At 42.8% G+C, this 11,525-nt stretch overlaps 1 protein-coding gene across 1 annotated transcript in view; it reads right to left on the bottom strand.

Annotated features, from left to right (window-relative positions):
- Positions 1-231: 231 nt before the first annotated feature.
- col4a1 (collagen, type IV, alpha 1) overlaps positions 232-11,525 on the bottom strand; it is a 50,067-nt gene continuing 38,773 nt past the window's right edge. The window contains exons 37-52 of the mRNA XM_085375048.1: positions 11,199-11,338; positions 9,523-9,649; positions 9,331-9,411; positions 8,829-8,927; positions 6,268-6,318; positions 5,997-6,182; positions 5,554-5,687; positions 5,372-5,444; positions 5,200-5,271; positions 4,971-5,099; positions 4,764-4,862; positions 4,461-4,673; positions 4,183-4,360; positions 3,979-4,093; positions 2,530-2,702; positions 232-2,197 (exon numbers count right to left, since the gene is read on the bottom strand). Coding sequence (XP_085231174.1) covers positions 2,116-2,197; positions 2,530-2,702; positions 3,979-4,093; positions 4,183-4,360; positions 4,461-4,673; positions 4,764-4,862; positions 4,971-5,099; positions 5,200-5,271; positions 5,372-5,444; positions 5,554-5,687; positions 5,997-6,182; positions 6,268-6,318; positions 8,829-8,927; positions 9,331-9,411; positions 9,523-9,649; positions 11,199-11,338 — 1,952 coding nt within the window. The 3' untranslated portion in view covers positions 232-2,115. The remainder of the gene's footprint in view (positions 2,198-2,529; positions 2,703-3,978; positions 4,094-4,182; positions 4,361-4,460; positions 4,674-4,763; positions 4,863-4,970; positions 5,100-5,199; positions 5,272-5,371; positions 5,445-5,553; positions 5,688-5,996; positions 6,183-6,267; positions 6,319-8,828; positions 8,928-9,330; positions 9,412-9,522; positions 9,650-11,198; positions 11,339-11,525) is intronic.

The raw sequence follows: 11,525 nt of genomic DNA, 5'->3' as shown, positions 1-11,525 counted from the left end.
GTAGTGGCTGCAGCACACTGTAGAAGGGTTGCTACAAACGTTGCATTTAATTTATTGGTCATAATATATCTGGAGTAAGCTTTTGCTGCATGCTGTTGCCTAGTGACTAGTAAAAACAAAATGAGCTTTGGAGTCACACATACTGGGAGCTTTCATATAAGAAAGCAGCAACTTGCTCTGTGTATGCTGATGCTGCCCTCTAGTGACATTTCTGGAGTACTGCGTTAAAAATGTTGGAAACAGGAAACACAAAATAATAATTTTTAAACAATTCCTACAAATCATTTTATTTCAGGAATTACACAGTTTTGGAAGTGAAATATTAAAAAGTATTTTCTGTTCTGGTAATCACTGTTAGGAAAGGCTTGTTTAACGCTGGAAAATAATTCTAATACTCTACAAATGTCTGAGCATTTTATCCCAAGTAGGGCTCATATTCAAACAAAAACAGGTTGCAGTCAGTGTACAGTCATTGCCTTAACTTTGCATATTTCAAAAGCTCTTAAAGGGACACAGAAATGTCCCTTTCAGAGCTGTTGAAGCTATTTCGGAGCTCCGGAGAACATTTGAGGTCCAACAGGCTTTCTAAGATTAATATACGCATGAAGTTTTCTCCAGATGCTGTACATAAAGAAACAAATCTACACAACTCTATGCTAAGACCTTTTAAAGGATTTTAACCTGCATAGGCACTATATGTCCTCGACCTGATTGCGTAACCATCACATTATGACTCATCGATCCATCCGTGGTCCTTCAGTTTGTCCAATTCAGGGTCACATCTGGGCTGGAGTCTATCCCAGAGAGGCGGGGTACACCCTGGACAGGTTGCCAGTCTGTCACAGAGAAACAGATAACCGTTTGCACTCACATTCACGCCTATGGCCACTTTAGAATCACCAATTAACCGAACCCCGTGCACGTCTTTGGAGTGTGGGAGGAAGCCAGAGTACTCGGAGAGAAGTAACATCATGACCTTTAGAGAGGATTACACTTTGCACTAAATAAACAGGAATAACAAAAAAGCATTTCACAAAGGGAAACAGTCAAGTACACATCCAAAACTGCAAATACAAGTTATGTATCTATACACGTGCATCTCCTTAGGATCACAGATGATGAGGATATGTTTCACTTAAGGGGGTAAAATCTTGGAAACAACTGTTATAAACAAGGTTTGTACAGAGAAAAAACACAAGAAGGATGATTTTTTCTTGGCTATTTCTTTGTGTGCATTTGTCATGTTAACAACAGGGTTGTGCAACAATATATATGTAGACATTGCAACACGCATGCCATTTCCAAGCCACTCAAATCTTGTTTTCTCTCTCTCACACACACACACACACACACACACACACACACACACACACACACACACTCACATGCCTGGTAATGCTATTTCAGTGCTGTTTTGTATGTTAATAAGGCGATGGTTTTCACGCATTAACACATTCTTTTCGGATATATGGCATCTCAGATACACTCGCGTCGAACATATTCTCAGAACTCTTATAAATAAAAATGGGATTAATAACACACAAAGTAACTCATCAATAACCTGAGGCGAGTATGTTGAACTATGTTAAGAAGGAATGTGTTGTATTTACAACAGAGTGAGTAGCATACTGTACATCTGTGTCTGCAACTTTATGGCGGTATAAATGGCAAGCATCTGTAACCAGTGGTAAGTCCTAGCTTTTACATTAGTAGGGTTTAACTAAGGTGTGAACGTATATCATATTGTGTTGCTATATCTTTGAAACACTGGTAGGGAATGGAAATAAAAACAATGAAAAGAAAAAGGCACATAAGATTCAATAGCACCTGACTGACACACACAGCCCTTTCAAAATTAACACCAGTTTACCAGTTCAGGGGGCATGTCAGTGCAGTGGTAAACTGGGTGTCACACTTAACATGTTGTGATTGTGTGTTTCTGCATGGAGCAAGCGGCCACTTGGTCTCTGTGGTTTGGTTTCAGTCTCTGGCCATGATCCTATCCTAAATGCCAGGCAGGGCAATAGCACCATCCTTTAGAAAATGGGAAATAAAGCTAAGTTGATGACGTCAGCGCACGCCTTATTGCTCTTCGGAGGCCTTTGGTATTGCTGCTTATGTCCTCTTCATGCAAACCTGACAGCGGCTTATGTGTGTTCGGAGGCTGCCGGCTTTTAGCGTTGCTGGGACGGGTTTCCTGAAAAGAGGGAGAGTGAAAAAAATATTATATACCCATGATGTAAACTTGAGGGAAATGTGATGATAACTTAACAACAGCAGGCAGATGAGCTTGTCTCACTGCCCTGTACCAACACACAAAATTACTAAAAGCTTTGTTTGAGTGTTGTCAGAAGTTTGTTACAGTGATAAGCAGATCCAAAAATACTGTTGGATGTTTTACAATAAACTGGAGCAAGGTCATGAATTTAAAGGTCAGCAAAAAAAAGCATTTCTCAAAGTTGTTGAGTAATTTGAATTTTTTTAAAAAGTCAAGAAAGTCAATGTCTGCGTGTCAGAGTTCTGCCTTACGTAAACATTTCACTGTCTTCAATGGTAGCGAGCCAGAAGCTGTAGGAGTTGGCGTAATAGTTGCAGGTTCCTCGACCGTGACACTCGATGAATGGAGCGCTACGGAATTCCTCCAGACAGGAACCGGGAGAAGCCAAAGCCTGGCCCGAACCCTCAGCACCAGCACTGGTGTGCTACACAAACATGCAATGCAAATTAATGAGGGGCCTTTTACATCTATAAGACAATAACTAACAGAGTTTTATTGGCGTTTCTTATTTACAAAAACAAGCAAAGTCTAGTATCAGCTGATCTCACTGCCATCCCACATCAGCTGATAACATGTGTTTGTCATACCTCATATAGAGCACGCTACTTAAGCATCTTTCCACAGATGCTGTTGGGTTTGAAAGCTGCTTTGCAACCCGCCTTTGCCTCAGCTCTTTTAAGTTCACACTATTTCTCACTTAAGTAATTCTGTTAACTTTCAGGGGTTTAGCATTACATGTATGTGCAGAACACAGGCATATCACTAAATATAAATTATTTCTTCTTCTTTTGGTCGCTCCATTTAGCGGTCAGCACAGTGAACAATCTGCCTCCATCTCACTCTTTCCTCTCTGCATGTCCTCATTCACTACATTCATGAATTTTCTCTGTGGTTTCCTCTTTTCCTGTCTGGCAGCTCCATCTTTAACATTCTTTGTCTAAAAACTGCCCTATTCCTCCTCTGCACAAGCCTCAGCCTTACCTCTCTTTGTCCCCAAGCTGCTCACCCTGAACTGTCGCCCTGATATATGTCTCAGTGGGTTCTCAGTCATCCAGGTCATGGTACTGTAGTCTTAGGAGCTTGACGAGAGGTTTTAGGACCGAAGAAGCCTCTTGGATGAGAGTCGCCTTCTTCTCAAACTCTGATAACAGAATTTCTAATCATCCTGGTCACTCCCAATTAACATCTTAGCATCCTAAGCTAGCAACCCCCCCTCTTTGTCAGTGCCACCATCTGCAAACATTCCCTTTCACTCTTGCTGCTATCCTTCTGTCACAAATCACCCCATGACACTCATCTCCACCTGATTCACCCTGCCAAATATAAATTACTACAAATGGAAAAACAATCCACTTTTGATTGAAGGAGTACTGACTGCAATGAATAATACTGCAGTTTATAATGGAGTGTACTGAGCCAACACCCAGGGAACGCAGCTTGATCTCATTCTCTGTAGTCAGCAAATATAGACAGCACAGAAAACAGAAGTGCTTCCCTTGGGTGACTGTGATCTGCTTCACAGCCACTAACTGATTCAACACTTGTGCACATATCAGCCCTCTTTGTCACAGTGCAGCAATTACAACCTTGCACTACTCATAATTACATTTCTGAAATGCTCATGGTGAGTCGTTATTATATAGCCATGACTTATTCATCCATGGTGGACAAATATATTTGAGAGACCAGAGCTGTCTTACCATAACAAAGGAGTAGCCGATCCACAGAGAGTCCCAGCCTTCGGGGCACGGTGGGATCATAATGGTCTGACTGTGAACTGCTATCACCATGGCTGGAGCTTCACATACAGCGCACCTGTGCACAAATTCATATGAGAACAGCACGAGTCAAATCAAGCATCAAACACATGTGAAACAGCAGAGTGTAAAGAAATCGTGACTTACCTACTGATGAAGGGTTTAATGCTTTCACCAGTGATGGGTGCCATGCTCATGGGCATGGGCTCAGGTGAGGTGAGCCAGTAGGAGTAATCATTACGGGAGGCAAAGTTACACACATTGTTGATATTACAGAAGAGGAAGGGCATGGGGCTGAACTTTTTTAGACAGCTGCCTGCCGTACCTAAAATGCAAAGCCAAAAGAATATCAAATGAACCCACAGATATTTTCCGTTATGTCCCTGCTTTATATTGAGGCCTTCCTTCTATTCATATCGTCTCACCTAAGTCTTGCCCATGAGAGCGCTCATTGCCCTGGAAGTAGAGCAAGGAGTAGCCATCATATATGAGAGAGGTTCCCTCGGGACACAGTGGGATGTCCACCGATTGGCTGTGACGTGTTACAAGGAAACCGTGATCCATGGACGAGGGGCCGGGTGGACCGGCTGGGCCTGGAACACCATTAGGTCCAGGCGGGCCAGGGTGTCCTCTAGGTCCTAAAGATATGAAGAAATCAGTAGAACCAAAAAAATGCCAGCACAGCAAAGAGCACCAACACCGTGCATTAATCACGTGGAGTGTCTCACCTTGTGGCCCTGGAAAGCCAGGCTCTCCTTTGACCCCGTTCTGACCATTATATCCAGGGAGACCTTCTTCGCCTTTTGACCCTGGAAAACCTGTCACACCTGAGAAAAATGAATGAAAATGGTAGCGTTATTGAAAAGGGTGTGGGTGAAAGGCGAGCAGGAGTGAGCTGTTGTGTGACAGCGGTCTAAATGGGGTATAACCATCACCTCTATCTCCTTTCTGCCCTGGAAGCCCAGATGGCCCCTGAGGTCCCGGTAAACCTTGAATTCCTGGGAAGCCAATGTCTCCTTTTATGAACATTTGAGGGCCGGGAGGACCAGGAGGGCCTTCGTTACCTAAAATAAGACATAAATATTTAATTTAAAGACGTTTAATACATTAACATTTAATAACATCAATATTACCACAGCTAAGTTTGTTTCATTCTTGTGTTACCTTTTTCGCCTGGGAATCCTCTGTCTCCAGCTTCACCTCTATATCCAAAGTCTCCAGCAACACCCTTTTGTCCTGGGGTTGGTAAAAGTTTGTTTTACCATAATTATTTTTTTCCATAATTGCTTGAACAGATGCAGATGACACACAAATATATCACTCTGAATACACTCACCTGGGAAGCCAGTTACACCCTGTAATCCTATCTCTCCCTTCGGTCCATCAAGACCTGGAAGCCCAGGTGCTCCCTGTAATCAGAAACATAAATATTGTAATGGCTCTCTCTCCTCTGAAGGAACACTATCTAATGTTTACAGCAAGAGGAAAGCTCAAATTGAAAACAGCCTTATGACATACCGGCAGTCCAGGTAATCCAGAATCCCCCTTTATTCCCGACTCTCCCTGGAAACCCTGGAGACCTTGATCTCCTTTCTCTCCCTTCTGTCCATCTCTGCCTGGAAAGCCAGCAGGTCCTGGTTGTCCTTTGATTCCTGTTTGATAAAGACAAAGAAAGTTGTTTTTTTTAATCTATCAACTACTGTATCTGGAATAAATAACCATGTTTATGCACTTTTTATGCCCTGACTTCCCCGGAGTTTCCCCTGATGCATCCATCAGAGTGGAAGTGTGTGAGCATTATATAAAACTGCTTAGGTATAGAAAATGTGCGTACGACTAGGTGAATGAGATTTGTAGCTGAAAGTGCTTCGACTGCTTAAACAGAGTATAAAGTATAAGTAGTCCTTTTTACCATCACCATGAAGCAAAAAATTATCTGCATCTTTACTTTCTCACAGTACCTGCTTCTCCAGGTTGTCCTGTTTCTCCCCTATCTCCTTTAGGTCCTTCTAGAGAGAAACCCGAGGGACCCTGTTCTCCTGGCTGTCCTTGAGGTCCCTGTGGGCCGGAAAATCCCTTATCACCTTTCACACCAGGGACACCTGGAATACCTGGGTTGCCAGGAAAGCCAGGACTGCCTTTGTCTCCTGCAGTGAGGGGAAAAAAACATATGAAACTTTGCTGTCCTATGAATTGAATCAATATAAACATCAGTGTTGTAGAGGCCCACACCTTTGCTGCCAAGCTCGCCAGGCGGCCCAGGAAAACCTATTCCAGCCATACCTGCAGAAAGGGGTAGATACAGGATATATTTTAATACATTAAAGTTACTGCTGCAAACAACATTTGTTTTAGCAAAATTTACTTCCAAACAGAAATAATCTCACCACAGTTCACTGCCCACTGCATCCTCTAATTGTGTTTGCTTGTTAAAGCATGTGCTCTTAAAATAAATTACTTAAATCGTTTGAGGAAGAGAGCTTTTCTCTCTCTCTCTCTCTCTCTCTCTACATATATATATATATATATATATATATATATATATATATATATATATATATATTCGGACTGGAGAAGTGTAGTCGGATGGTAACAAAGAGGGGGAAGGTAGTCAGAACTGAGGGGATTGAACTACCAGAAGGCAACATTGCAGACATAGAGGACAGTTACAAGTACTTGGGGATCCCGCAGGCGAATGGGAACCATGAAGAGGCCGCTAGAAAAGCTGCAACCACCAAGTACCTGCAGAGGGTCAGGCAAGTCCTGAGGAGTCAGCTGAATGGTAAGAACAAGATCCGGGCCATCAACACCTATGCCCTGCCCGTGATCAGGTACCCTGCTGGGGTAATAGGCTGGCCAAAGGAGGAGATAGAAGCCACTGACATAAAGACAAGAAAGCTCCTTACCATGCATGGAGGGTTTCACCCCAAGTCCAGCACCCTGAGGCTGTACGCTAAGCGGAAGGAAGGGGGCCGGGGACTGGTGAGTGTCAGCACCACAGTCCAGGATGAGACAACGAACATCCAAGAATACATTGGGAAGATGGCCCCAATTGACCGAGTGCTCAGTGAATACCTCAGGCAGCAGAAACCCAAGAAAGAGGAGGGAGACGAGGAACCATCATGGAAGGACAGGCCCCTGCACGGTATGTACCACCGGCAGATAGAGGGGGTGGCTGATATCCAGAAATCCTACCAGTGGCTGGACAAAGCTGGACTGAAAGACAGCACAGAGGCACTAATCATGGCAGCACAAGAACAAGCTCTGAGCACAAGATCCATAGAGGCTGGGGTCTATCACACCAGGCAAGACCCCAGGTGCAGGCTGTGTAAAGATGCCCCAGAGACAATCCAGCACATAACAGCAGGGTGCAAGATGCTAGCAGGCAAGGCATACATGGAACGCCATAACCAAGTGGCCGGCATAGTGTACAGGAACATCTGTGCCGAGTATAACCTGGAAGTCCCGAGGTCAAAATGGGAGATGCCCCCAAGGGTGGTGGAGAATGACCGAGCTAAGATCCTGTGGGACTTCCAGATACAGACGGACAAAATGGTGGTGGCTAACCAACCGGACATAGTGGTGGTAGATAAACAGAAGAAGACGGCCGTAGTGATCGATGTAGCGGTTCCGAATGACAGCAATATCAGGAAGAAGGAACACGAGAAGCTGGAGAAATACCAAGGGCTCAGAGAAGAGCTCGAGAGGATGTGGAGGGTGAAGGTAACGGTGGTCCCCGTGGTAATCGGAGCACTAGGTGCGGTGACTCCCAAGCTAGGCGAGTGGCTCCAGCAGATCCCAGGAACAACATCGGAGATCTCTGTCCAGAAGAGCGCAGTCCTGGGAACAGCTAAGATACTGCGCAGGACCCTCAAGCTCCCAGGCCTCTGGTAGAGGACCCGAGCTTGAAGGATAAACCGCCCGCAGGGGCGTGCTGGGTGTTTTTTTTTTTATATATATATATATATATATTCTCATTCTTTGTATACTTCCTGATGTGTTAGTTTTTTATGAATGACATATAGTACAAGATGGCTACACAATTTCAGGTTCAGAGGTTAAAGCTTAGCTTCACACAAGTTCAAAGAAAATGATTAAGATGCAACCTAAAGAACTGAAAAATGAAGGTTTCATGTAAGAGCCAAAAAAGCCCAGCATGTAAAAAAAATCTCAAAATTTAAACAAAGCATTAAAAACATTTGTACAAAAAAAAGGTTTTTTATATATAGTTTCATATAAAATCTGAGGAGAATGAATTTTGAGACTGATAGGTGACCTGACAGGGAGCTGGGGTTGATTATGTCTGCAAGGCCTGATCTATAACTTTCCATCATTAAACTGGACTTCACTGAGTGTGTGCCGTTGGTGCCTTTTGGAGCATTTTTATTGGATTATCTAATTTTATGACTTGTTGTGTGGCACAGACCATCCATCACATTTCTGCCTCAGATTTTTTTCAGTGAGATTCCTTTACCTTGAATTAGCCTATGTGTCTTGCTAACGTTGTCTAAGCAACCTTTCATCCAAATAAGGCAAGTTTGGTTCCTAACACGGCCATGGCCCCAGTGCTAATACTGATCCTTCAATATATGTAGTCCAAAGGATACGTCTATTTTTACAACAGCTGTGATTTTTGTTTGTTTGTTTGTTTGTTTTTTGAGTTTTTTTGTTTAGGGTTTTTTTTTTTGCTTTTGATGTTGAAAAAAATGATTGAAGGCTCTTTTCCTACAGTGGAGTAAAAAACTCTCTCACTGGATGGTTGGCAGTCTTCTTGTAACTTCTTACAGACTAACCTGGCTGTCCTCTCTCTCCTGTGGACCCTGGGATTCCATCAAGTCCAGAATCTCCTTTATCTCCCTTTTGACCAGAAGACCCCTGCCGGCCAACTTCGCCTGGAAAACAACAAGTATACATACTACAGTGTCAAACTGGAAGAGTCACAGTTTTCACCTGCTGATTTCCAAAAACACTAATTTGCCTGGGACACGTACATCATTTAGCTGTCAGTGCTCATTACAGAAAAAACAAAAAAGCTTATATTTAAACTCAGAATTTAGCCAAAGTGGTTTCTTAACATAATTGATGTGAAAAACGGTCAAGCAAGGTTACCACCCTTTGAGAGTTTTGAGAAGTGGCACACTCACCTTACTGATCCAAAAATCACAACTCAGTGATTACTCTTTTTTTTTTTTTTTTACCTCAAATGTGTCCCACAAGATTGCCTCAAACCATGAATAAATTAGTGTAATGTAAATATGTGGATACAGTTGCCTGATAAACAAGCCTCTTACTTACCAGGCCGGCCATCTTGACCAGGCTCTCCTACAAACCCAGGAAGTCCAGGGGTACCCTTGTCCCCTGGTCTACCTGACTGACCTGTACAACACACAGATCACAATACACCTTAAAACACAACATGTATGACTACTGTACCTTGATTTGACCAGGTAAGCAAAACTAAATTGACAACCCAGACTGAAATCCGACCTTGATACCCAGGACTGCCTTGTTCTCCTTTGGGTCCTGGCAGTCCTGGCTTGCCAGGCATGCCCTCTTGGCCTTTCTGACCCTTATCTCCAGCTTGTCCTGGGGATCCTGGCCCGCCAGTCTGACCCTGTACAAATAAAGCAGGAATTCTAATTAAAGAAATGGAAGGGCTCATTAATATAAAGGAACTACTCTGACTATTTTTGAAAATTTAACGGCAGCTACTGCGATGTTTGCCTTTCCACCTCTGCTGAGTGTCAGTTAACAGCCTTGTAATGACAACCTGTTAATAACATCAGACCTGCACTGGACATGAGAAGCAGAGTGTGTTGATCATTTCATCTTCACACTTTTGACAAATACAGTTTGTATTTAATTATTTGATTTCCTTAAATTTTAAGTTTGTTCACTTCCAAAGAAATAAACAGTGTTTCATTTCTCTAACAGCTTTTATGGAGAGAGACAGAATATCAATCAAAGATCCTGAAAAACACATAAAAGTTTTCAATTGATTTGTATGTCATTGAATGAAGTATCCGATACATTAAAAACCACCCGTAATTCTGGCTCCCACAGATTGGCTGTACCCATGTGTCACACAAATTACAATCAATCAGTCAATCATTTACAGATACTCCTGCTCTCAGATCGTTATGTGTATAAACCACAACCACAGAATCAGTTTGTCCCATTCCAGCCTCTCCACCACCATGTGCAAGACCAGAGAGGTGAGCTTTGGACTTGTCCCTGGCAAGGGATACCAAGAACAAGATTTGTAAACCTGACTGGTGAGAAGGTGACAACTACTGATGTGACTATTCTGAAATGGAAAAAATAGGAAATGACCAACAGCTCCATGCAAGATCTTGCCTTATGGCATGAAGATGATCAAGAGAAAGGCTGTGGATCAGCCCAAACGTTATGGGAAGAGTTTGTTAATGATCTTAAGGCAGTTGGGACCACAGTCCCCAAGAAAATCATTGGTATACCATGCCGTAATGGGTTAAATCTTGCACATAAAAAGGCACATGTACAAGACCCGTCTCAAGTTTGCCACTGAACATCTTAGTGACTCAGAGAGGGCCTGGGAGAAAGCGCCGTGGTTAGATGTAAGCTTGCCCCACTGTGTTTGGAGGAAGAGAAATCTGAACATGAACCAAAGAACACCATCCCCACAGTCGAGCATGGAGTTAGAAACATTATGCCTTGGGCAGGGCCGTGTATCATAAAAACCTTGGCCAAGAACCTCCTTCCCTCAGCCAGAACACTGAAGATGCCAGCAAGGAAACAAAGGAGTGGCTAAAGAAGAAGCTGTTGATATTCTGCTTCTCTCAGTTAAAATGAAACTACCATAAACAATTAGGATCTGTTCATATTTTTGTAAGTCAGCACATTTTAAATTCAATCAGCCAAGGTGGAATAATGTTGTAGTACTGAAATTATAAGAATATTATAGGATTAGAATCCCTCACTATAAATCACAGTGGTATTTGTTAAACTGGAAATGATTTTTATTATTGAATGACACTTGCTACCAAAGCCCATCATAGGTCTTGTCTACTTATATAATAATTATTAATATGTATTGTACTGTGGAGTTGATGCTGACTCAAATTTCTGCCTGTATCTGTAGAATCAGTGTTGTAACAATCAAAGGTTTTTTAATAGTGGAATACCTTTTGTCCTGGAAATCCTGGGACGCCAATACCCGGCTCACCAGGTAATCCTGTGTCTCCCTTTTCTCCATCCGTGCCTCTGAATCCAGGATGTCCAGGTGTACCTAAATCTCCTTTGACACCCTTTGGACCACTTGGACCTGCAAAAGCAGACAATGTGTCCATTAACAATCAATTAATTTAATGTGCATAGCTGTTGCTCGTCACAGTGAAATGTAAGCTAAGATTTTCCCCTGCCTGAAACGGTCTTAATACAGGTGCTCGCACTTGTGTTTTTATAGAACTTAAATTGTACTGACTGTAACACATTTATTACAGGCTTGTACC

This window comes from Diplotaxodon limnothrissa, linkage group LG16 (assembly GCF_057381915.1).
Source record: "Diplotaxodon limnothrissa isolate DT_005_m linkage group LG16, D_limnothrissa_male_GT1.1, whole genome shotgun sequence".
Taxonomy (NCBI): Eukaryota; Metazoa; Chordata; class Actinopteri; order Cichliformes; family Cichlidae; genus Diplotaxodon; species Diplotaxodon limnothrissa.
Note: the sequence above shows the minus strand (reverse complement) of the source record. Positions and strands in the feature narration are given on the sequence as shown.